At 36.5% G+C, this 24,609-nt stretch overlaps 6 protein-coding genes across 7 annotated transcripts; 3 read left to right on the forward strand and 3 right to left on the reverse strand.

Annotated features, from left to right (window-relative positions):
* Nucleotides 1-696: 696 nt before the first annotated feature.
* On the forward strand, nt 697-2,298 carry LOC103839858 (short-chain dehydrogenase/reductase SDRA). Its single transcript, XM_009116349.3, has 6 exons — nt 697-968; nt 1,199-1,315; nt 1,413-1,547; nt 1,617-1,742; nt 1,822-1,923; nt 2,012-2,298. Exons 1-6 carry the CDS (start codon nt 831-833, stop codon nt 2,159-2,161), a joined length of 768 nt encoding a protein of 255 aa, XP_009114597.1. The 5' UTR covers nt 697-830; the 3' UTR covers nt 2,162-2,298.
* Nucleotides 2,299-2,362: 64 nt separating this feature from the next.
* LOC103839857 lies at nt 2,363-9,711 on the reverse strand. The gene is made up of 5 exons (XM_033281335.1): nt 8,576-9,711; nt 5,033-8,477; nt 3,631-4,794; nt 2,981-3,305; nt 2,363-2,901 (listed from the first exon to the last, which is right to left on the reverse strand). The coding sequence occupies exons 2-5, from the start codon at nt 5,636-5,638 to the stop codon at nt 2,417-2,419; spliced, it is 2,580 nt and encodes an 859-aa protein (XP_033137226.1). The 5' UTR covers nt 5,639-8,477; nt 8,576-9,711; the 3' UTR covers nt 2,363-2,416.
* Nucleotides 9,712-9,940: 229 nt separating this feature from the next.
* On the reverse strand, nt 9,941-12,583 carry LOC103839859 (uncharacterized membrane protein At1g16860). Its single transcript, XM_009116350.3, has 4 exons — nt 11,689-12,583; nt 11,242-11,361; nt 10,923-11,134; nt 9,941-10,336 (listed from the first exon to the last, which is right to left on the reverse strand). The coding sequence occupies exons 1-4, from the start codon at nt 12,448-12,450 to the stop codon at nt 10,144-10,146; spliced, it is 1,287 nt and encodes a 428-aa protein (XP_009114598.1). The 5' UTR covers nt 12,451-12,583; the 3' UTR covers nt 9,941-10,143.
* Nucleotides 12,584-17,310: 4,727 nt separating this feature from the next.
* On the forward strand, nt 17,311-19,040 carry LOC103839861 (mitochondrial pyruvate carrier 3). The gene is made up of 5 exons (XM_009116353.3): nt 17,311-17,452; nt 17,830-17,928; nt 18,409-18,461; nt 18,606-18,679; nt 18,852-19,040. The coding sequence occupies exons 1-5, from the start codon at nt 17,398-17,400 to the stop codon at nt 18,895-18,897; spliced, it is 327 nt and encodes a 108-aa protein (XP_009114601.1). The 5' UTR covers nt 17,311-17,397; the 3' UTR covers nt 18,898-19,040.
* Nucleotides 18,895-20,876, reverse strand: LOC103839860 (F-box/FBD/LRR-repeat protein At5g18770-like). The gene is made up of 4 exons (XM_018654253.2): nt 20,616-20,876; nt 19,682-20,426; nt 19,457-19,600; nt 18,895-19,342 (listed from the first exon to the last, which is right to left on the reverse strand). Exons 1-4 carry the CDS (start codon nt 20,813-20,815, stop codon nt 19,022-19,024), a joined length of 1,410 nt encoding a protein of 469 aa, XP_018509769.2. The 5' UTR covers nt 20,816-20,876; the 3' UTR covers nt 18,895-19,021.
* Nucleotides 20,877-22,447: 1,571 nt separating this feature from the next.
* LOC103839951 (short-chain dehydrogenase TIC 32 A, chloroplastic-like) lies at nt 22,448-24,031 on the forward strand. 2 transcript variants are annotated; one of them, XM_033281334.1, is made up of 6 exons: nt 22,448-22,685; nt 22,758-22,844; nt 23,063-23,110; nt 23,275-23,356; nt 23,443-23,577; nt 23,698-24,031. In XM_033281334.1, exons 3-6 carry the CDS (start codon nt 23,079-23,081, stop codon nt 23,896-23,898), a joined length of 450 nt encoding a protein of 149 aa, XP_033137225.1. In that variant the 5' UTR covers nt 22,448-22,685; nt 22,758-22,844; nt 23,063-23,078; the 3' UTR covers nt 23,899-24,031. The 2 variants fall into 2 exon arrangements, with proteins under 2 accessions (XP_033137225.1, XP_018510132.2); XM_018654616.2 differs by lacking the exon at nt 22,758-22,844 and having other exon boundaries at nt 22,478-22,685.
* The last annotated feature ends 578 nt before the right edge of the window (nt 24,032-24,609 follow it).

Below are 24,609 nucleotides of genomic sequence, written 5' to 3' on the forward strand. Positions count from 1 at the left end.
TATCTTTACAATTAGTATAATTCACATTCTCCACATTTAGAATTTTAATTAAAAGTAGATTGTTCGTTCTAAAAAAAGTTGATGAACTTGTTTATTCTGGAATTTGTTTTCTAATAACTTATTTTTCGTAGAAGACGAATTCTACTTTTAGTAGAACGTAATTTAAAATTTTTATTTATCAAGTTTTTCAACAAAAAAAAATGTGTTTGGGTATATGAGTGTTTTATTTATTGTTTATATTTTTAATATTTTTTTCATTCATAAAAATATTTATTTCATTAAGTTTCAGAAATAGAAAGAATAAAAAAAAAGACAAAATAGACAAAATTGATTTTATACCAAAGGGACAACCATCCTAAATTTTTGGAGAAAATTTTTGGGAAAGAGAAAATTGATAGTTCAAACAGACTTAAAAGCGACTGATATAGAATGTGTTCATATTTTGACCGCATCTTAAAAATATCTGCAACTTACTAATATATTTGCTTCCAAATATCAGAAGACACTATTTTCCAACTCATTTCCATTTCGCATAAGTGATGTATATTTAGATTTTAGAGAAGTAACATTTTATTTATTTATTTTTAGAAGAATACTACAACCGACGGATTTGTTTCTGTATTTTGAAAAATTTATATTTTAGAAAGAAACAAAACACACACTGAAAACTTTATGGTCTAAGTAGAAGAGGTCGCAAATTAAAAAACGCAACCCAAACGCGTTTGTGTTAATAAACGTTTAAAAACACAAACTCGTAATAGTACTCGCATTCACACTCATCAATCATCATCAGCTAAGAGAGAGAAAGAAATCAAGTTAGCAAGAGAGAGATGGAGGGGAAGAAGATAGGGAGGAGATTGGAAGGAAAGGTGGCGATAGTGACGGCTTCGACGCAAGGGATCGGCTTCGGTATCATCGAGCGTTTCGGCCTCGAAGGCGCTTCCGTCGTCGTTTCTTCCCGCAAGCAGGTTTCGAAATCGACGATTCTCTCAAAACATTCATTCATAGTGATATAGATCTTTTGTTCTTGTGAATGATTAGATTAGCTTATGTTCCTGAGTAGCCATAATTGAAAATTGATCCAAGATTTTGCTACTGTGTGATTGAATTGAAGTTATAGAAGAAAAGCTCTGATTCTTATTAGAGAATGAGTTCTTGTAGATTTGTTTAGCCGAGTTTTACTGAGTCAAATGTGCAGGCAAATGTTGAGGAAGCAGTAGAAAAACTCAAATCCAAAGGGATTGATGCTTATGGAATCGTCTGCCATGTTTCCAATGCTCAACATCGCCGTAATCTTGTCGAAAAGACTGTTCAGGTAAAACACATTTCTATTACCCTTTTGTTACTTCAAAGCTTAAATCATACTTGTAAAAGATCTCATTCGCTGTCAAAACTGCTCTGTTTGGTTTCAGAAATATGGAAAGATAGATATCCTTGTCTGTAACGCGGCTGCTAATCCGTCTACGGACCCAATCCTGTCCACCAAAGAAGCTGTCCTTGACAAGCTCTGGGAAATCAATGTCAAATCCTCTATTCTTCTCCTTCAGGTAAACCCTTTCCTTGTAATTTAGTGATGCAGAACAAACTAAAAGTGTTGGCTTTGTCTCTTATGTCAGGATATGGCTCCTCACTTAGAGAAGGGTTCTTCGGTTATCTTCATTACTTCCATCGCTGGCTTTCAACCACAAGGATCCATGGCTATGTATGGTGTCACTAAGACTGCTCTTCTCGGACTAACCAAGGTAATATCTCTTTTATGGTATCAGTGTCTTCCACATCTCATGACTCAATGATGATGATGTTGAACATCATGTGTCTTAGGCTCTTGCTGCTGAGATGGGTCCGGACACACGTGTCAATGCGGTTGCTCCCGGTTTTGTGCCCACACACTTTGCTTCTTTCATCACCGAGAACTCCCAAGTGGTAAAAATGTTATTTAATATTGAAACTATTTGATTTGAGTTCATTATTGTATCTTAAAGTGATGGATTAACACTTGATCTATGCTTAGAGGGAAAGCATCGAAGAGAAGACTCTGCTTAACAGGTTGGGAACAACAGGAGACATGGCTGCTGCTGCGGCTTTCTTAGCATCAGATGATTCTTCTTACATCACCGGAGAAACTTTGGTCGTCGCCGGAGGAATGCCCTCAAGGCTCTAAACCAAGTAATAGTGTAACAAAACCCAATAATGAAATTGTCATTTTATTTTAAAGTTTTCACGAACTAAGATTTTATAAACAAGAAAAGAAGTTATAATAATATATCATTCAACCTACGTTTGATACTTTATGCTAAAGCTTTCTCTTAGTATGTCTACATTAGTTACTTGTTTATCAAGAAAATGATTCGAATTTTAATTTTAATACGTCCCTAGTTATCACAGTTCACAACCCAAAAAAGATTTAAAAGAGCCATCAAGCATTCATTCTCCCTCTCCTGATCGAAAGAGAACTAAAACTAGAAAACGCATCAGACATGTCGACCTTGACCATAGCATCATCCATGGCATCTCTTAGATTCTTGTCATCAATAGCATCATAGAAACAACCACGTCTCTTTGAGTCCCTTACGAGCTTTGTCCAAACCGAACCGCTCATAGTTAGAGTCCTCTCGTTCCCAACCACCCATAAGCAGTGCCTTGCACGAGTGAGTGCTACGTTGGCTCTTTGATGGTTACTGAGAAACCCTATTTTTCCATTACCGTTGCTTCTCACGGTTGATATGATGATTACATCTTCTTCTCCTCCTTGAAACCCATCAACCGACCGAACATTCAAAGTGAAAAGCTGATCTGATACGGAGTTGAACTTATCTCCGATCTTCTCCTGGATTGCTCTTATCTGACCTTTATAAGGTGAAATAACCCCAACGCTCATCTTTGTCTTCGTCTCACTTGACACTGTTTTAAAAGAAGAACACGTTACTGTTGATACTTGATTATATAAATAATAAAATGTTATATATACACATATATATACCTTTGAAAAGATTGGATATAATTTCGGAAATCACAGCGACCTCAACCATGTTCTTAGGACTATTCCCATCACCAAACTCTTCTTTCCCAAGTCCCACGTTGATGAACGAGAAAGAACCAAACATGTTCCCTTGAAGAAACCTCTTTTGATAGCCTCTTTCTTTAACAATGGCAGCATCAGAGATCTTCCCACCATAAAACTCCATGTTGGGGAAGAGACTTATAGAGGGATGCATACGGTACTGAACATCAAGCAAGTGTTTGTTGTGGCCAAGCAATACCAATCTCTCAAACAAGCTTCTCCCAAACTTAGCCTTCTCACACACCTACATGGATTACACGAGACTGTGTTTGGTAAAATACGTTGTATGCTTTCTCAAAAAAAAAAAAACCTTTTTGTATAAAATATTTAACATCGTGTCACAGAATCGGTTCTAAGATTTTTGGAGGTAATAAACTATCTAGTAATTGTTTATATTTTTTTTACAAGTTTGAAGACCTATGTATATGTAAATCTTTTTAAAAACTTTGAAGGCCATAGACTAATGCTTCATTTGCCTATGCTCAGTAGTCAGTACCAGCCTTTGTTATGTATGTGTAAACATAGTCATAAGTCTATATATATATTGCTTGGAATAAGAAGGAGAGTACCTCGCTTTGTACCATAGCTGGTAGCTGAAGCTCATCACCTATTAGAACAACATGGCGCAGGCCCTGAAGTTGCAATGCAGCAACTGATTCACATTCTTTAAGTTGAGCTGCCTCGTCAACTACAAGTAGTTCTATAGATCCTGTCCTTTCAACGGTCATTTGAGAAGCACCAGAGGCAGTGCAGAAGATTATGCATGCATTTTGTAGGCAAAATCTCATCCCATCCTCGTTTTCCAACAAGGTTGGAATCCTAAAACGTTTTGGAAGCAAACGTAGAGGCTCCAGGCAATAAAGTACGAAGCTTCTAATCTCAAAATCATGTTTGGATGAGTTCTTCTTAAGGAAAGACCTAGCATTATGAAGAGCTTGACGGGCTGTAATCGTTTTCTTCACATCAGTAGATGATATAAAAGACTTAGGCAGATGTGTGTACATATCCACCACATGATCCTCCATATGATCCATCACCTTGTCCAGTTCTTGGCTTAAAATATGAAACTCTTTCTTTATAAACTCTCCAAATGTATGAATCTTTTCTTTATTCTTATCCAACTCTTGGCTAGATCCATAAAACATCTTCTTAACGAACTGTCCAAATGATTCAAGAAAGCTTCTCTTGTCTTCACCTTTCTTCTTTTCGCTTGACAAGACATATGCCTTGTAATTAGACTCAGCCTTCTCAAGAAAATCTATGAAAGAACTCAAACTCAATTCCCATCCAGACAATAACAGTGACAGTTTACTCAGTTTACTGATCCGATGCTCGAGAAACACATCGAGGAGATCATTGTTCTTGCTGTCTATCCCCATTCTAACTCGGTTTCCGGATAAAACGATATTCCCTAGACCGTACGTAGAATGACCTGAAGGAGAATATTCTTTAACCAATGCCAATAGCCTCGATGCAACTCCAACCACAGCTGTGTTTGTAGGAGCGCACACGACTGTTTTGCAACCTAAGTTGAGAAGGGCAAAGAGAAGAGTAGCGACCGTCTTTGTCTTGCCTGTACCGGGTGGTCCCCATATCAGTTTCACACTAGTCTTCTCACTAAAACTCCTTGTTTCCAAGCAACTCAAAACTGCAGATTCTTGAGAAGCGTTTAAGTTCGTTGAACGTATTATATCCGTTACATTATTCCCCCAAGTCCTAGAAGAAACAGAGTGCTCTGTATCCTGAAGTACAAAAATATGTTAAACAAAAAAAAGGTTAAAACATGTTATAAAATAATGGCAAATATTCTTTGTATTTTATAAAATATAGTTTGAACTTTAATTTAAACTCAAGAATAAAATGTAGTTTGAACTTTAATTTAAACTAAGAAAAACTGAACTAAAAGATATATTTTATCAATATACCAAATAATAACTTGGGCCTCAAGGTAATGTAATTTTTATTACATACCTCGGTATTAGCCTGAAGAACACTCTTGATGAGACTCATGTTCCCACCTTCGTAGTGCAAAGCTTTCCAGATACGAGTGTTAGTGGTCAAAGTCATGAGAAAAACACCAGAGCCAAATGGAAACCTCTCATCAATGGATATGGACACAGAAGAGTGAACAGAGAAGTGTGTCTCATCTTCAACAGAGAACACATACGCAAGAACCAGTGGGTTCAAGTCGTTAACGCTTCTTGGCCTTCCTGCTCCTGTGAGAGCAATGAGGTCTCCGCATTTCGGCTCATAGATTGTGTTGTTTCTTTCTACATTAACTCCCTTTAGTGATATATTGAAATGGTTTGATCTTCTACTAGTTTCTTTGATTGTCCTTGCCTCCACAGAACGTATGTAGAAGACAGGCGCTTTTGATAAAGTTCCCAAGCTTGAGCACAACTCTGTTCGTGTTTCCTCTAATAGGTGAGGAACGAAGCAGTTAAGGTACTCATCAACGGACCAGAACTTCTCCGGTATCGTCCTTATACGTTCCTTGAAGATGTCTTTGTTGAGAATCTTTTGGAGTGACCAAGAGAAGACTTCATTAATCAGACTTTTGTTCTCTTCCCTCTCCATGTTATTGAATCTTTCTGCAACATAATAACAAAGAGAAACGTTAGTTATGTTCGTAGTTAGCAGTTTATGTATTATAGTAGAACATAGCTACACAAATACGTAACTTGACTTACAAGGCAAACTAAATGATAAGAAGGAATCAACAAAGAGAAACGACGATGAAGAGTACAAATCTGGCTTATCAGTTTACTTAAGCAGACGAAGGCGAAAGGTTAAAGAGAATGTTGAAATGATCTGTAATTTCAGCAATACCAAGAAAATATTGTAAATAGAATTTGATTTTCTTTAGAGTTTCCACGATGGCATATGAAGCCACGACAGCACTTTGCATGCATAAATAGTATTTTGGCATTTTACATTTTAACATTATTTCGTTTAAACCTGTTAATTTGAAATATCATCAGTGTTTCTTGATTTACGAGAAGCTATAATTACTAAGGGAAGAAGAAAGGTCGAGAACTTAAAAGAATTAAGCATTCATGATGAGACACCATTTGTCTGCTACTCTGCTTCTAGTCGTCTTGTTTATATAAATCTACTAGGGTCGGCCCGCCCTACGGGCGGAATATATACATTACTTGTGATCTAAGTTATTATTTTTTGTATGATTTCGTGGTTTGCGTTTTAGATTTGCATTTGCAAGAGATATGTATGATACACTACAAAAAAGATTATATTACATCACATAAATAGTATCAGAAAAGCAAATGATATTAATTTGAGACACTTATTAATAAATGATACAATGTTTTTTAAAGATCAATTATTGTAATTGATGTTGTTATTAATTTATCTTTGTCTATATTAATATTTATTAAGCAAGTGAAGATCAATTAAAAGATATATTGAATTTTCATATACATGTAAAAATATGTAGTTTACCCTAAACTAAAAATAATTTTAATTTTACTATTGCTTATGATGTTCTTATTAGAAACAAAGATTTGATAAATTAATAAAATGCTTTTATTTTTTCATTAATGTAATTATTTTACATTTTTGGTGTTTGTTATATTTTTATCAAGTAAAATAAAAATACTCGACACTACAATTGAAATTCAATACAAAAATTATGAACTATTTTTCATCTTTATATATTTGTCTTTGAATGCGTTGGTACTTTTCATACATTTTTAAACCTATTTATTTAGATAATGTGGAAAATGAATCAATTTATAATTTGTTTTATAAAGTTAGTTAAATAACATAACAATCTAAAACTGATTATTTAAGTATACACACATTTTATTAAATTTTATCAAATAAACCATATCATCCAAATCTTTATCAAATAAACCATATGAAATGAAGGTCGTACTAAATGTCCGATTAAGTAAAACTCATTCATTTAAGTAGGATTTAAAAAAATACTATGAAATTAATAATCCGTTACAGTCTAATACTATAACATAAAGTTATAAAAATAGATTCAAACCAATAGTTACTTTAAAATCATAATATGTAGATTTTGATGCTACAAAAGATAATGTATTTTTATGTTAATAGAATTTAAACCAATATATTTTTTTTGTTAAGTTCATAAAGAACTTTATGAAGCATATAAACTTTTCTTAGTAAAACTTAGTTAAATAGTTCGGATGACCAATTAGTTTAGAGATATATATAGAAAATCGTAGAATTTATGGAACCAACTTTACATCCATGTTGTTTGTATTTCTCTTCTCATTGACATTGTCCTCTGCTGTTACTTCTCGGAGAGAGTTACGTAAAAGAAATTGTTCTGTAATCTTTCTTTAACGCGTGGGTCCTACCCTAGAGGCAAAAATCGGTAACAAAAGATATGAATTAAGGATCGATAATTTTTGGGTTATTGCACTTTACGCGTGTTCCACCGACACGTGACGATCCGCGATTGACTCGTTTTTAATTTTTTTTTTTATAAATCAGATAAGACAAAAAAAAATTTAGAAACCCATTTTGGATTTCACCCGATAAACATGGTCTCAGAAGATAGACACGTATAAACATGTTGTTGTACCACAAACTCTCAGAATATACTAATTGTTGGAATAAGCCAAAAGATAGACGTTGAAGATTAAAAATCAGAAATTTACGTATAGTTATACCAACTCTACTATTTTCCCTTTTGTTAAAATTCACAAAAATATCTTACCATAAAAAACGTAATAATGTAATCATTAATATTTTTTATTGTTTGTCTTTCTCCCTCGTCTTTGTTGTTGACGAACACTACCCATCATCTTGTTTACCTTTTTCTCTCCTCCCTAGCATGTCAAAAAGTGTTTCAAGAGACTGGCTTGACCCACATTGCCATGAAACTCAGCTCGAGAAACGACAACATCTCTAATACTCTTCCTTTCTTTTTGTCTCTCTTCTTTGTAAACGTTTTGTTCAGTCTAACAGAGTTTTCAAAGAAACAAAACAATCATCATCATCACATGTTCTTTGAGCAGATTAAATGGAAAAAACAGAGCTCCATTACAGGTTAATAGGAAGAAATTCAGTTTTATTACACAAAGTGTTTGTATCAATCGAAATATCTATACGTTTGTAGATCATACACTCAAGCATAAAAAAACAGTAAAAGAGCGAGAATGTGCCATTACAAAACACAAACAGAAACATACAAAAGTTCCTAAAAAAACTGTTCACTTCCTTTGCTTTTTGTTGTTGTTAAGTGATGTGCATATATAACATAACAAAGATCCTGATTCATCTGAGCTAGAACGATGTCAGAAGTCGTCATAGTTCTAGACTCATCGTAATCTAGCTTCTCAAACTCTTCCACGATCCCAGAGATATCTTTTTCATCAATCTTCCCCATCTCTTTCAGTTATACACTATAAACTCCGCAGCTCTGCAAACACACACACACAAAAAAATAACAACCATAAGCATAAGAAGGAAGAATGAAACAAATAAGACAGATAATGAAAACGTCATGATCTCTCTCACCCAACAACTCCATCTTCATCAAGATCAGCAGCCTCAAGATCACTATTCGTAATCCTCCTAGTCAAAACCCATTTCACCAGCTCCCTCTGCTTGCTCTTGTAGCCTTCTCTCCAGGTGATAAGGACATACTCGGGCCGCCCTTTCCTACTACCGGCCAAAAAAAAAAATTCCACAACACACCATGTCCACTCTTTCTCTCTCCCCGTCTATCACCAGCACCCATGCACAATTTAGCCACCCTCTCCTTCATATTTATCCTGTGCCGCCTCCCCCTCGCACGCAATCTCCGCTTCTCCTCCCGTAACAACCGTGTCGTCACAGCCGCGGCGGTTCTCCATGACGCCTCTTTCTGGACCCCAGCTCCTCTCTCTAATCGAATCCGCCGCCGAATCACTATTCCATCCACGTCTGGATCGAAGATTATAACTCCCCTGATCTCGTGGCTTCCTACACTCGGCTCGGCCAGTACCTCCAGCTCCGTGTTCCCGATGTCGAGAAGCCCTCGTTCTTGGCGATCGCTTCCCCTCCTTTGTTCGCGGCTTCTCGCGGATCTACGGCGGAGATTCTTTGCGGGTTGAAGAAAAGGAGTATCCCACAGTTTTGATTTTCGTCACTGGATCTGGAATCCGGTAAAGGATAAAGTCGAATCATTCTGCCGTTGTATGTCGTATGACGACGATTTACGAACGCCAATTCATATTCTCCAGGATTAGGGTTAGAGACAAACTCCAACTTCTCGGGCCAGATGAAAAATCAAAGCCCACACCAAAAAAAATGAAACGATGAGTTTCATTCGAGCAGGACACGTGTTGCATCTATAATAAAAGAGTTTCCACGTGGACACTTCAGGAGGGAGGCAAACATTTTTATATATATATAGATTACATTACAATCCTTGATTTATTTTATAATTACTCTAAAATACCAAACAAAATATAACTCATCTATTATGAAAAAGGAAACATATAGCCATATTAAAAATATTCTTCTACTACTATATATCATGCTCCATTCATGAGGGAAGCTATTAGTAGTTATAGATGGGAGTCATAGCACTAACGTGCGAAAAAAATAGGTTTAAGCTATCTGATGAATTGGGCAACTGATTTAAGCTATACATAAAAGATACATAATATCGTTTCAAAAGACACAATGAGTGTTGCAGCATATACCATTTTAAGAGTAATTTTCATTTTGTCTGGACCAATTGTCGTTCCCAAGATAGTTATTTGAGCGTCATATGAACTTTGGAAACACTACACTAGTGTGTCAAAACACAAGCTTAATGCCCCAAAAGTAGTATCCTAGTTGCCTTTAAGCTAGTACGGTGGTGTTACAAAAAAAAAAAAAAAAAAGCTAGTACGGTGGTAGAAAATTTCAATTTTACATTTGAAGCTTTTAATGTACACAGAACATAACCCCATCAAAAGAGGCAAAAACTCATATGATGACAGTACATGGTTTCCTTTTCATTTCTTAGGGCCTAACTCTTGGCTATACAACATATATATATAGGATCTACAGAATATAACAGATAAGCAAAACATACGTAATTATGTGTATGTATTTCAGACTGGAATGACATCAGCATTCTGATTCTCGTCACATGTAATGATGAGGCCTTCCACATAAGCTGGGAAGAGGCAACGCCACCATTTGCAGCCAGTGGCTACTGATTCTGCAGGAGGAATGATCATCAAAACGTTGTCATGACGCCTCACCATTCCCATCACACTCACGGTGCTTCCTTCTTTTATGTATCTGATCAACAAAATCATATTATCAAAATCAACTAAAAATTGGCAAGAACTGAAAAATACATGATTATCACTTATCTGTGAGAGAGCGAGAGACCAACACTTTTTCTGGTTATTTTAAGGGTAAATTCAAGTAGAAAGATCCTTCTTTTGTAATAAAGCTGTGCACTTTAACAGTGTTTCTGTTCTAAAAAGTGTTAAAAGCACCAAGAAGATTCTTCCTTTGAACTAAAGCTATTTACTTTGACAACATCTCTGTTCTAAAAAAGGGTTTAAAGTACCAGGAAGATTCTTCCTTTGAATTAAAGCTATATTATCTTTTACAATTTCTTTCTTCTTTGGTTCTGAAAAGGGTTAAAAGCACCAGAAAGATTCTTCCTTTGAAAAAAAGCCATGTACTGTTAATGGTTGACCGACTTCTATGTACCTTACTCGTTAGGGGTAAAAGTCAACGCTTGAATTGTTTCAATGTTCAAATGGGTTTTTAAAAGGTCATATGTTGCCAAAAGGATTTAGCTGTGACGTAAACTTTGTAATTAATTTCATAATAGTCTAATGATTAAACCGGAAGGAAATCAATAAAAGCATACCCTTCTTTGAGACGCATGGCACGGCTATCATTGGAAAGGCTACAATCCGCCAACCATTGTAGAAAGCTTGGAGACAAATCCTTAGTCTGCGCGGTTACATTAGCCACTGTCTCCGGTATGACAAACGGAGACACTTTTGATCCATATCCTGCTTTAACAAGTGCTCTCAATCCAGATTGAAAGTCAGAGATGTAAAAATCCGAAACATATCTCTGCCACACAAACAAATAAACAAACAATAACCATCTCAAATATTATAGATGGAACCACTTGAATGAGATTTACTATTATAGAGATATAAAAAAAAAGAATCTGAAACCTCGGCATGTCTAGATCCCCATGAACACCCTTTGTACTCATACAATTCTGTAGATACATAAACACATCTCGGTATCTTTTGGTATGAAGATTCGAGCGGGGTACTTCCACATGTTACAACCTTCAAACATAAACGTAAATGATCACTCAACCACTCAACACAGCACTGATCACTTAAAAGACCGTTTAAATTATTACCATATCAAGAAGAGAAATGTATCCTCAAGTGGCATTGTCTTTAGCTAAGTTTAGTCTCACTAAACTAAGCCCATGATCACAAAAATGGCAATGAATATGACATTCTAACTAATCAGCTGATTCATTAACTTGCTTTAATCATTAGATAACCAATTAGCTAACCGAAGACAGAAACAAGTTGGTACAAAGATCAAATCTTTTACTATAATTAGAAAGACCCAAAGAAGTTGAACTACTCAAGAAAACTTACTCCTGTAACCTTGATGAACTGTCCATCAATGGCGCCTCTAAGAACAGCATTTGGGTAGTTCTTGATGAAACCCAACAACCCTCTTCTTCTCCAAACGCAGTTCCACACAAAAACCACGACGGCCGGAACAATAGCCGCCGCAATGGCCACGATAATCAGTGGCTTCTTCACCGCAACGGCTAAAAACGTCCCAATGAGTAACGCAGTCGCCGCAACTACAACCACCGACCAAACTAGAGCCTTTGGTACTTTAAACCCGACCCGAACCGGGTCAGAGTTCAGAACCGTAACGGCGGATCCGTACTTGGGTTTGGTCGACGGCCTTAGATTACTCGTTTGGTGATGATGATCCAACGGACCTGACCTCCTTGACCCGGACCCGATTTGACCGGACGAATTGAGCGGACCGGAGGTGATTAAACCGGTCGGCTGAAGCTGAGAGAGAGGACCTGAGGACTTTCTAACCGGACCCGATTGGGATCCGGATCGGACGGGTCCACTGTTGGGGTTCGAAGACGACGCGGAGGAGGAGTGGACACGTGTCGGCGGCGGTCTGGCTGCTCCGCCGCCGTGGAAGGAAGTGGGATCGGCGAAGGAGATGTCGAACATCCTCCCGAGCTCGCCGGATTTCTTGATGTCGCCGCCGGTGTAAGGCATAGCACGAGCTGCCATTGTCGGTGGTCGTGTCTCCTTGGGATGCTCGAGTTTGCCGGAAACGTAGAGTCCGCTCGGAAGCTGATGGGATTGTAATCGACTCGCCATTGCTAGAGAGAGAGAGAGAGAGAGAAAGGAGAAATGTAGAGACTTTTTTGTACTTTCTCTTTCCTCTGGGTTTGTGATTTTTGGAAGAGAGAGAATGTGAAGCAGTGTTAAAGTGTTTTGAGTGGCAGTGAAGATGTAAGAGAAAGAAGAAAAGGAGAGTGACGTACTTGCAATGACGGTTTTAGCCCTGAATGTTTTTAGTATGTCGCGATTTTTTGTTTTTTTATTGGGAAATCTGTTTTTTTAGAGCAAAAAAAGGTAACTATGTCCCTTTAGACTAATCTGTACTACTTTATGTCCTATTAGACTAATTTTTTCGAAAATGGCAGTAATGCCTTTAAAATTGTAATTTTTTTAAAAAGATAAATAATGAGTTCGACAAGCGGGATCGATCGATCCAGCTTTACAAGTTACAGTGGATCGATCGATCCCGATAATTATTCAGAACAAAAAAACGCGAAATATATACTGATCGACCTGGTCCATTTCACTCGATCGGCGAAGGTCGATTCTTTACAGATCGACCGATCCACTAAGGATAGATCGATCGATCCCGTGCCCAGGAAAGAATCCCAAATCGATTTTTTTGGTTTTGTATGATTATATCCGGGTTGATTCCCACTTGATTTGAACCGACTAAGCATGATTTCAACTCTTTAAACTCGATTTCTCTGGGACGAAACCCTTAATTTCCCATTCACGAACAAAGGGGGAGAAAATCAAATTCTCACCCAAAGTTCATTAACCCTAACTCACTCAATTCTCTGATTTGGACGATTATTTGGCCTAACTCATACGATTTCGTGAGCTTTTTACGAATCTATCACTCTTTAGTTTGTTCTGCAAAGGTATGAAACTCTATCTCCACTTCTTTTTAGAGTTTGAAAATAGAAAGGTAAAAGGTAATTTTTTTGAGTTAGTTAAGATATTTAGGCTTTAATCATGTGTTAAGATGATGATTAGAGAAGATTTTGTACACAATCATGGTTTAAATCATATTTTTGGGATAGATTTAGGAATTTTAGGTTTTTGTTATTAATAGATATATGCTGTATTGTTTTCAAATTTCAGATATGGAGTTGGAGTTGCCTAATCGTTTATACGGTGAGGGATTGGAACCTCAGGTTAAGAAGATTAATAACAGCTGCCGACTAAAACTTCTCGAGTTGCTAAAAGAAAAAATGGAACCAGAATTCGATGAAGTTATGAAAGATCCCATTTTTTCACAGATTATGGTTATCCAGAAGAATGATCTGAAGTTTTCGGCGAGGTTGGTACACTCTTTCTTGTGTAAGGAGTTGATGACAAGCAAGAGACATGAGAAGTGGTTCACTTTCGCTAGGAGATCTATGCGTTTTGGATTGCAAGAGTATCATGCTGTCACTGGTCTGAAAGTGAAGCGAGAGAATAACAGTGGGCTAGTGACATGGAAAGACGATAATGGTTTTTGGAGCAAGCAGATAAAGACAAATGGAAAAATAAATTTGCAGATCATAAAAAAAAAGCATTTGGAAGAGAGCAATACCTGGACTTGGGTTGATAGGGTGAGACTGATATATCTTTGCGTTATTATGGGTGTGGTGATGGGAAAGGATGAGAAGGTGAATATCCCGCATCTGTACATGAAGTTGGCGATGGATTTGGAGAAGCTTCGGAATTACCCATGGGGTCTGTATTCGTTTGATTTCCTTCTGAAGCAAATTGATAAAACAAGGCATAAATTAGAGCAGAAAGAGGGGTATCTGATGGAAGGATTCTTGTTTGGTTTCCAAATTTGGATAATGGAAGCTGTTCCTGCTTTAGGAGAGATTTGTGGCACAAAAGTCAGTAAAAATTTTACAGGTCCACTGTGTGGTAATTGGAGAGGATGTGCAAAATGTTCTTATGAAGATATCATTGGCGTTGAGAACTTATTCCCAGAAAACGTATGCAAATTTTTTTTCAAATTAAAATATTTATTGTCTTGTTCACTTTACTTTACATAATCTGAAATTTATAATTTTAACTTTTTTATAACTGGAAAATATACCATTAAGTTCATATAGGTATTTTAACAAATGTTACTATTTTTCCAAATTTTTTTTGTTTGTAAAACTATTTATTAAATTTATTTTCAAAAATATTAAAGGATGTTATAGAAAAATATGACACAAAATATAGATTAGTCTAAAGAGACATAGTTACCATTTTTTTGCTCTAAAAAAACAGTTTTCCCTTTTTTATTTAACAAAACGAAACTTCGACGAAGAGGTTTCCAAGAAGCTTTGATTGGTTCATGTGCCACACAAAGGCCCACATATTCGTTAATGTATTATGTTTTCTTACTTTTATGAGTCCCTACCTTTAAAGATTATTCGAAACTACCCCCTTTATATTGTAGCTTTTTCAATTATACCCAATATTTATTTTGAATGGAATCGTAGATTATAATGTTGATATCTCTCTTTCTGATGGAACAATCACTTTTTATCGTGATTAGTTTGAATCTCGTCAACACAAATTTGAATATCCTAAAAATGGTCCCAAACACGATATTTCGGTTAGTGTTGCTATGAGCACTTGTGAGTCTATTTTGAAAATGATTTGACATACATAATCCAGCATCCACATACGAGTATGCTTACAACCAGAGACTATATGGATTCCAATTGTTTGACATCAAGTGGAGGAAGAGAGTTATTGTTATTGTCAAATTATTATACAATGTATACACATTAATTACATGATCAAAATGATTGTATTGAACTATTTATATATAAGATCAACCAAATAACTCGATGAAGAAACTAAATTTAGATTTTAAATTGACTAGATGACATATATTAATTTAACAAAGACGAAATATATACTCTATTCGTTTTATATTAATTATCATTGTAGCATATAATTTTTTATTATAAAATAAAATAAATATTGTTTTATTTTATGGTTCTTATGTAATTTTTAAATTAATTTATAATTTTTGCCCTTAATTAAAATAATATAAAGAATATATGTTATGCAGTTTTAATGGTCATAAATTTAAACATTAAATTTTTTTTTTTGATTTGTACTTAAAACTTTAAAACGACACTTAATTTGAAACGAAAGAATATAAAGTTAATCGTCGCGTTGATATGACATGTAAGTTGTTCTTTTGCAAATTCAACTATATGTCAACGACTTCGAATATAAATTCTTAATATAATAAAAGAGTTATCTCCGCATGTGTTCATTTATATCACATTTATGTTGGTGTCAAGCTGTTACAAATACCATATACATATTCTAATTTATTTTCATAAAAGGTGTGGGGTGGTCACATTAAAGAAAAGTTGTGGGTATCATACTAACCAAAGAAGATTTGTTTTTATGGTTAAAGAAAAGATTTAAAGAAGAGCATGCAAACTCAATTTCAAAACTTCGATTCCCTCACATTTCACATTCGTTCATCATGATTCATATGCCCCCTCCATTATTTATCATGGGTCGACAGATCTAACGTCTCACATAAATTCCAAATTATCTCTTTCCCCACACAAACACAAAAGTTTTAAATTAAGAAAGGAATATAACCTCTTTACAAAAGCATCAAAATTTTCTTAATTTTTTGTGCTTACAAAAAATAACTAATTTTTAAAATTTACAAACATATATTTTCACTAATTATTATACAAACAAGATTTACGAGGTTTGACCAGAATCTCGGAATAAAATCATGGACGACTTACATCTAAGTCATCGGGCGAACGACTGAATTGTAAGTTGTCTAGATATAATTAAATATTGAAGTTTTTTTTTCAATGACAAAACTAACTTACGACGATTTACATGTAAATCGCTGGGTTTTAATAAAATATTGATATTTCAATTTTACAGGAGACGGCCGAAAATAAGTCGTCTATGGAAGTCAAAATTTCGACAAAATCTAGTCAAATGCAAAATTAACCTATGACAACTTATATGTAAGTCGTCTAGGTTCTTTGGAAATTTTTTTGTAACAAAAAAAAAACAGACGATTTATATTTCAGTTGTCTCAGAAAACAGATTTCAAAGTCAATTGCAAAAATAACCTCCGCATTGACCAGACGACTTACCTGAAGTCGTCTATAGCCAGACAATTTACCTGGAAAGTCGCCTGGATGAACAGATCTGGAAAAAACTGCGATTTCATACTTAAATTGGTGAGATAACTTCCTTAACACACATAAGGTTTCTCCAAGCACACAGAATCTCAAACGAAAGTGATCCACCCAGAATCGTTAGCTTCTATGACTCTATGAACCATAAAAAATGTAAAATCAAAATTTGGGGTTTTTTTAGCTGAATGTGGAGAGAAGTCGAGAGAAATGTTGTGTTTAGTTCATAAAAATGGAAAAAGAAGAAGGGTAAATCGATTTTGGAAGCATTAATTGTTCATGGTGGTTGGGGTATTATTGACAATGGTAATCTTGTAATTACTTAAAGAAGATGAGGTGAGAGAGTAAAAATGTCATCTTCGAAAAAAAAAAAAAATTTGATGGCATTTTCATGAATTATATCAACTTGTGGGGGGAATAGAAAAAAACTAATTTTCAAAAAAAAAAAGATTAATTTTGTGTTTGATATTGAATTTTAGGTCAATTTTGCAAAAAACCCTAGTAAAAATTATGTAATTGCTTTTTGCCTACCCTGTCTAGTACTCTTTCGTCCCAAAAGCAATAGACAGAGATAATTACAAGCTCACAGAAAACAGTAAGTCTTTATTATTATCAGCAAAAATATATCCTTTAGCCTTTAGGAAACAGTAAGTCAAAGTTATTCATTTTATATGTAGTTTCTTTTAATAAAATAATATTATTTTGCGAATTATTCTGCTAATACACGTCACGATTGTTAAGCACAGTTTTGTCAAATGTCTGAGCCGAATAAGAATAGATTGGCTAAGACGATTTCTTCAAGCTATCTGGAATCTACAGAGAAAATCAAATGGCAACGACGAAGCTTCAAGCTCTCTGGAATCATCCAGCAGGACCTAAGACAAGTGAGTCAAATTCGAATTACTTTACTTTGTTCTTATAACGTTGACTCTTTTGCTTCTTGCGCTTTGTGACACTTTGATCATCGAATTCTTCATTATTAAGCGACACATATTTCTTGATGTTGCCTTATAACGAGTTTTATTTTTCTTCAAAGTGGGGTTTGATGATATCTGATGATACCCTGAGTTTCGATTCAGAGTTTCCTCCAAGAAAATGAGCGTTACTGTTTTCTAATAACACGTTGCTGTATGGATATCCAACATCGAAATCGTGTGTTTTTCTCCAATGGATTCTAATTTTAATCAAGAAAGTGCATATGTTGGTTAGCTTGCTCAAAGTAGAGAAAGAACCTGAACTGTAACTTTTGTAAAACTTTCAGTCCATTTCTGGGCGCCAACGTTCAAGTGGGGTATAAGCATTGCTAACATTGCAGATTTTCAGAAACCTCCAGAGACACTTTCATACCCTCAACAAATGGGTATTACACTCTTCTCATATCCTTCATGTTCTTGTGTGCGGCTCTATATAGTCTTCTCACAGTTTTTCTATTATGTTTATGTAATTAATTTCCCATATCTCTTTGATTATATGTCTCTATGCCTCTTATCTTCTTACGGTTTTTCTTCAATGTTTAGATCTTCTTATAGTTTTCTCAGCGTTTAAAATATAGCTGGATTAGTAATTAGGTGTTTTATAAATGATTTAACTCATACGCGTAAGCCTAGACGCTAACTAGACCAATATTTAGAAATATTATTTTGCTTATGACCGATTGCAGACATCTAGACGCCGACTGAACCAATTTTTAGACAAATCATTTTGTTTACGACGGATTTGTCGCTTAGACAATAGAGAGAGCATCGGTTTGAACATTTCTTCTATGCTTACATGATGTCCTGTCTCGGTTTGTCGTCATGTATCAGTCTTCTTACAGTTTGTCTGCTCAATATTATTCCAGTGATCACAGGCACTGGACTCATCTGGTCACGTTACAGCACTGTAATCACTCCGGTATGTTGCCTCTAAATACTCTTGATGATAATTTGGAATGTGGGATTGACAAGTCGTAGACTCATTATATATTCTTTTTTTTTGTTTACTCTTGTACTGATTTGTTAGTGGATTTACTTGTTTATAATAATTTTGTTCTTACAGCAAAACTGGAATCTCTTTAGCGTTAGTCTTGCTATGGCAGCAACAGGCATATACCAACTTACCCGTAAAGTCAAGTAAGATTCTAGAGTACATTGCATGAGATTTGTACTAACAATCGTTGCTTGAGATTTGTTCTAGTTAGTTTGGTTGTAACTTACATCATGGTTTCAAACTTAATCATTGGTGTTTATCTCTTTGTTTACACGTTGATATGCTAATTCTTTTGTTTTTCTTTGTGGTTTACAGACACGATTATGCATCTGAAACAGACCATGTTGTTGCCAGAGAATGACGAAGATGAAGCCATTGTAATTCTTAAATAAATAAATAACTCGTTTTCTTGTGATTATTCCAAGATATCATCATGCCAACGCTTGCTTTTGTACTATGATTGTATTAGTTTCCCACACACTTTATTACAGTTCCTTCATCTTATCTGGAGTCTGAACCACAAGAAGAACATCAAACTGACACAAACTAGAGCGTCTTGGAGAGTCAAAGCGTTGCTTCAAGACCTCGAGGTCGTGCTTCTCTCCATCAGACACATTCAAACGTAGAACAAGCTTCTTGAGTGATGTCGCGTTGCCTAGAAAGTATCTAACCACTTCCTCTTCTCTTGCTTTCTCCGTGATCGGACTTTCAATATCAACATATTCAAGAGAAGATACCAAACAAAAAGACAGCACTTTCGAAAAACTATTTACCACTGCCTCTAAATTATTACCCTCAACCAGTTTCTGCAACCACATAAAAATTGACAAAACAAAACCAAAAAAAAATTAATAAGCAGATGAACAAAAAAAAAACTTTCTTGGGTAAGAAGTTTCAAAGTTTAAAGCAAAAGTCATTACCAAGGTCAAGTGTCTTAGATTCGGGCAGCTCTCAAGAACGAACGGTAGTAACTCAAAAGAGTACTCTAACCAAGTAGTAGCACGCAGACGGGTCAAGTTACGAAATTTAGGTAGTGGGTTCATGCCCTGGAGACAATAGATTAACTGCAAGCAAAGAGAAAAAGTCAATATAACAGAGAGAGAGGATAGATTAATTAGAGCTTTGGCCTAAGTTTGATAACATACCCCAAGAGTATACCATGAGAGTGTCATATCTTTTACGGCTGAAAAATTATTGATAAGATAATATATGATATTTCTTTCGGAGAAGTCATAATCCTTCGGCTCAAAGACAACCTCAATGTCAACCTTGACATGGTCACTCATACGTTTGATTATCATGAAGCTTTCGGATTGACAACCTGTGAGAGTCAGGTGTTCAAGCCTCGGCGTATCAAGAACCGCATTGTGAGGAAATATAACATGTTCTAAGCACATAACCTTGAGACAAGGTAAGGAAAGAGACTCAAAATCATTCAGCTTTACGGAATAGAGCTTTAAGGATACCAGTGCCTCACACACGGGAAGGGTTAAGGGTATCTCAGTGTCCTTATAACACACGACTTCAATATGTTGAATCCTGTGCTTGGTCACTTTATCAAGGCATGGCTCATAAAGAGAGGCATCATTGTCAGAGTCATCTTTTTCAATAATGCATAGCTTGAATTCACTCAAGGTCTTGAAATTTAGAAGAAACTCGTTGATGAAATCCACACACACTTTGTCACTTGGGAAATCTGAGCTCACTAAATCTAAACTAGGAACCCACTTCCAGAGACCTCTCCATCTGGAAGACAAAACACTTGTACAAACAGCTTCCATAGTCGTAAGAAAACTGAGTATGTGACATAGCAAGGAGTCTGGTAATAAGCTTATTCTATCTTTCCATTTGCTTTCAGTCTCTTCAAGTGACATTTGTAAGAGACCCAACCTGATATTACAAAAATACGTTATCACAAATTCAAGATATAATAATTAGAAACCCTAAGTTCTTTTTTTTTGGTTGACCAAAAGCTAACAAACCCTAAGTGTCAAATAATAATGCAAAATCATTAGTAGGATCGTCAAAAAAAAAAATTATTGACGTATCATTCATCAGATTGGTGAAGTGGAAACTAACAAGTTACGGACTGCGGAATATCGACCGTTCCAGACTTCAAGCGTAGAAGAACTTGCCGCCGGTTCTGTAATACTTTTATCAGTAGATCTAAACTTCTTGATTGTGAGTTTCAACACTTTCATAAGAAATTTAGTTGCCCATTCATCGTAGGGTGAGATAGTCTTGCGCTCTGTATCGGTGTTTGCTTCCGTTATAGACATCTTCCACGGATAAGATCAAAGAACAAGCGGAGACATAAAAGAAGGCTAGAGTACCAGACACGAAATAACTTCGACTCTATTCTGAATAGCTTGAATATGGAAACTTGACCTAACTTAATGTATTTATTTATACAGCTCTATACAAGGCCGGTAATGGGCTAGAGCCCGTGAAGCCAGGGTTTACGCGCCAGATTTATATACATACATTGTAGAAACACCAAACTTCAAAGTATCTAAGGGCTTCTCCAAGAGTTGTAATAATGAATACCTAAGGATTTTAGAAAAATAAGAAAAATATAAAATTAAGAGAAAGAATATCCATAAGTTCTTAATTAATTCTCTGCAGCATCAATACAATACTAAAAGGGGAATAAGGGCTCCCCTCATGCTTCCACATCCTCAAAAATAATCAGCCAATCAAATATCATTTTTTGCCACATCATCAATCAGCTTTCTCAAAAGAATCGCGACTCTTTCGATTGTCGTCTCATCTTTTCTCCTCAAGCAAAAACGTTTTCAGACGATTGTCTTCTCAACTCCCATGCTTTCCTCCATCACTCATAATTATCTATTAATCCAACCCATAGAATCTCTAACAATAGATTGATTCGTCTGTTTGATTCAATTTCATCACCATCCACAACCGAGACGACGACGAGGACGAGCAGGAAACGCGAGACTTGGTACCGTCAGATCGACTGGAGAATCTGTTCCACCAGTGAAACTGTTCTCAGCGAGGTTAAGCCTCACGAGGTTTGTGAGACTGAACAAGCTCTCGGGTATTTGCCGGAGAATCTGTTTCCTTGCAGGTAGAGGTGACGGAGATCGGAGGAGGTGGTTAGATCGAGAGGGAGAGAGCCGGCGAGGGCGTTGAGACAGAGGCTCAGTGTTCGGAGACGAGTTAAGTTTCCGAAAACACCGTTCGGGATGGTGCCGGAGAGAGAGACGCCGGGAGACGGAGGGCGGTGACTCTGTTGTTGTCGCATTTTACGCCGGCCCAGTTGCACGGCGAGGTGTGTCTGATGTCCCAGCAGAATGTGCGGCCGCCGACGGAGGAACGGAGAGAGAGAAGAGCGGCTCTATCGGCGTTGAGGTCTTGGGTTGAAGGGAGAGGGAGAGAGAGTAGGAGGGTTGTGAGGAGAACAGAGAGAATCGTCATGGAGGAGTTGGGGAAGACTCGCATTGTGCGATGATTCATAGAAGGAGAAGGAGAGAGAGAGAGAGAGAGAGAGAGAGAGAGAGAGAGAGAGAGAGAGACGGTAGAAGAAAGAGAAGGCTCTTTTGCAGAGCTGTGGTTATAGAGACTGAAGTGAAAGCATTCAACAGCCTAATCCTAGATGTAACAAACACTGCTGCAGAATGAAAATGGAATCATGTAGGTTGGTTCTGCTGGCTCTGCTGCTGCTCCACGCACCCTCTCCTCTGATGCGCCTGTGCTCGCTTCAGAGCCGCGACCAAAGCGTTGGAGAGCGAAGGCTGGGTCTGAAACAGAGGGTTTGGATTCGTGGGAAGCCTGTTGAGAACAACGTTGAAACAGAGCTCGAGAGCTCGGCAATGGAGAGAAGGATGAGCCATTTGTCGACCGAGGGATGTGAAAGGATGAGACTTTAGACATGCCCGTCGGAAAAGATTGGATTTGTTTTGTTTTTTATTTTTGTTTTTTGTCTTCACTGATCCCAGAGTTGCTGAGAGAGTCTTATTGATCGTTATAACACCAAACCCTTCATTTAGCTTTACAGATTGGGATTCTAAGTTGCAGCAAACGATGGTAGAGATGTTTCCTTTAAGATCAGCAGATGCTGCTTACGGAAAGATCAAATCTATGCTCTCTACTCTTGGTGATACTTTTACTCGGATCATTAGCCCAAAGGTATTGCTTCCTCCATGAATGTGTTCTTTGATGTTGGTTTTGGCCTTTAAGACACATCTTGTGACCATGTAGGAGTACCAAAGTTTCAGAATTGGTAGTGATGGGAACCTGTAAGGTGTTGGTCTTTTCATAAACTCAGAACCAGGAACAGGTTACCTGGTTAGTAACAAAACACACATCTTGATGAGACCAACGTAGCATGAAGTAGATAGATGTTGTTTCATGGTAGAGAGATCAATGTAGGTTGTTATGTCTTGCATAGAAGGTAGCCCGCACCTCAAACCATGGACGATTATTTACGGTGCCAAAAGCAAAACGCTTATCACAGTTTCAATGTTTCTTTCTCATACAGCTTAGTTTTGTCTGTCTTTGACCAGATTCGCCTCCCTATTGATGAAGACCGGTGAACACAAAACGTCTAGGAGGTACCATTTCTCACTATAGCATAACTACTTCATTGCTAATCGTAAAGTTAAAATGTTTACCGTATTGTTTGTTATCGGTTACCAATGTGATAGTTATTCTATCATCATTTCAAAAACGAATATGCTTATATTTAAGGCTGTGGGTTTGTCTTGCGTGTTTGCAGAAACTACGACGCGACCCGAGCTTACGCTCTCTCCAAGCTAGCCAACGTTCTCCACACGATAGAGCTTTCCCTGGTTCTCCATGTAATTAGTCATTAAAACCCTTTTATTAACTTTTTTTTTCTAACAATATAATATGACTTCTGACAATTTGACTAATCACTGTATAGAAAATGGATGCTAATGTAACTGCAAACTGTGTTCATTCTGGAATCGTGAGAACGCGTCTCACAAGAGACGGAGACGGCCTCATCACTGATTTTATCTTTTTCTTGACCTCCAAGCTTTTGAAGTCCGTTCCTCAGGTATCTTAAGTCAAATCAATACTTGATCGATTTTCATTTATAAATCATATATTTAAAATTATCCAAATTAACGTACGACATCATAAAAATAGCTTACTGATCCCTGTTAATTATTTATAGGCAGCAGCAACGACATGCTACGTAGCAGCGAGTCCGAAATTGAGGAACGTGTGCGGCAAATACTTTTCAGAATGTAATGAAGCTCGGACTTCTAAATCCGGATCGTGCAATCATAAAGCTCAGAGACTGTGGACTGCTTCTGAGTTGTTGGTTACTCCACCTTCCACTCCCAATGTCCGAAGTAGCCTTGCAACGTCCTAATTCTGTTTGAGCTTTGACTATTTTCTTCATTTTACATCTTCCCGTGTTGTTGTTTTTTTCTTCCTGCAAACATATATTTAATTGGTTAAGTTTTTTTCCAACCTAAATTAATAATGAGGATATGTTTTTGCCATACATACAACTCCTTCACGTAAAAATAAGCTTTAATATTTAGAAAATAAATTTCCCCAACTGCAATATTGTTGTTGCAAAGCTTGGAATCCTTGATAAGATTGATAAAGGAGAATCAAAATGAGAGCACAAATTCCTACCAAAAAAAAAATGAGAGCACAAATATGTTTATAGGGTGGAGAATATGGAAAATGAGAAACATGCTTATATTTGAAAACAATAGAGAACACAGAATCTACCTTATAAAGAATACGATCATGGACTTAAAGTTATGGAAGGAGGCAATGAATATAAACTTGAAAGAAGAAGATACGTCATGGATATCGTCAAATGAGAAAATAGAAACAGGTTAGACAATGTACAAGATGGAAGCACGTACTTCCAAGGAAATTTCTCACTGGATCAAACTAACTCCTCACTCGAAGCAGCGGCAATAGCTCTACTAACGGCAGTCCAACAACTTGGGAGGCTTTCTTACAAGCATGTAACATTTCAAGGAGACTGCAAAGTGTGATGTGTTGTTAAAGCTACTATTTATGTTAACATAGAGGCCTAAGATTCAGTTTCATTTAATATATA

This window comes from Brassica rapa, chromosome A09, assembly GCF_000309985.2.
Source record: "Brassica rapa cultivar Chiifu-401-42 chromosome A09, CAAS_Brap_v3.01, whole genome shotgun sequence".
Classification (NCBI taxonomy): Eukaryota; Viridiplantae; Streptophyta; class Magnoliopsida; order Brassicales; family Brassicaceae; genus Brassica; species Brassica rapa.

Coding starts and splice junctions, on each gene's coding strand:
- LOC103839858 (XM_009116349.3), top strand. CDS start 831: ATGGAGGGGAAGAAGATAGGGAGGAGATTGGAAGGAAAGGTGGCGATA. Junction 1,316..1,412: donor TTGTCGAAAAGACTGTTCAG/GTAAAACACATT, acceptor GTTTGGTTTCAG/AAATATGGAAAGATAGATAT. Junction 1,743..1,821: donor CTCTTCTCGGACTAACCAAG/GTAATATCTCTT, acceptor CATGTGTCTTAG/GCTCTTGCTGCTGAGATGGG.
- LOC103839857 (XM_033281335.1), bottom strand. CDS start 5,638: ATGGAGAGGGAAGAGAACAAAAGTCTGATTAATGAAGTCTTCTCTTGG. Junction 3,306..3,630: donor CAGCTATGGTACAAAGCGAG/GTACTCTCCTTC, acceptor TAATCCATGTAG/GTGTGTGAGAAGGCTAAGTT. Junction 2,902..2,980: donor TATATCCAATCTTTTCAAAG/GTATATATATGT, acceptor CTTTTAAAACAG/TGTCAAGTGAGACGAAGACA.
- LOC103839859 (XM_009116350.3), bottom strand. CDS start 12,450: ATGGCGAGTCGATTACAATCCCATCAGCTTCCGAGCGGACTCTACGTT. Junction 11,362..11,688: donor AGTTCATCAAGGTTACAGGA/GTAAGTTTTCTT, acceptor TTATGTTTGAAG/GTTGTAACATGTGGAAGTAC. Junction 10,337..10,922: donor GCCATGCGTCTCAAAGAAGG/GTATGCTTTTAT, acceptor TTTGTTGATCAG/ATACATAAAAGAAGGAAGCA.
- LOC103839861 (XM_009116353.3), top strand. CDS start 17,398: ATGGCAACGACGAAGCTTCAAGCTCTCTGGAATCATCCAGCAGGACCT. Junction 17,453..17,829: donor TCCAGCAGGACCTAAGACAA/GTGAGTCAAATT, acceptor TAAAACTTTCAG/TCCATTTCTGGGCGCCAACG. Junction 18,462..18,605: donor ACAGCACTGTAATCACTCCG/GTATGTTGCCTC, acceptor TTGTTCTTACAG/CAAAACTGGAATCTCTTTAG.
- LOC103839860 (XM_018654253.2), bottom strand. CDS start 20,815: ATGTCTATAACGGAAGCAAACACCGATACAGAGCGCAAGACTATCTCA. Junction 20,427..20,615: donor TATTCCGCAGTCCGTAACTT/GTTAGTTTCCAC, acceptor TTGTAATATCAG/GTTGGGTCTCTTACAAATGT. Junction 19,343..19,456: donor ATCTAAGACACTTGACCTTG/GTAATGACTTTT, acceptor ATGTGGTTGCAG/AAACTGGTTGAGGGTAATAA.
- LOC103839951 (XM_018654616.2), top strand. CDS start 22,612: ATGCTGCTTACGGAAAGATCAAATCTATGCTCTCTACTCTTGGTGATA. Junction 22,686..23,062: donor CTCGGATCATTAGCCCAAAG/GTATTGCTTCCT, acceptor GTCTTTGACCAG/ATTCGCCTCCCTATTGATGA. Junction 23,578..23,697: donor TTTTGAAGTCCGTTCCTCAG/GTATCTTAAGTC, acceptor AATTATTTATAG/GCAGCAGCAACGACATGCTA.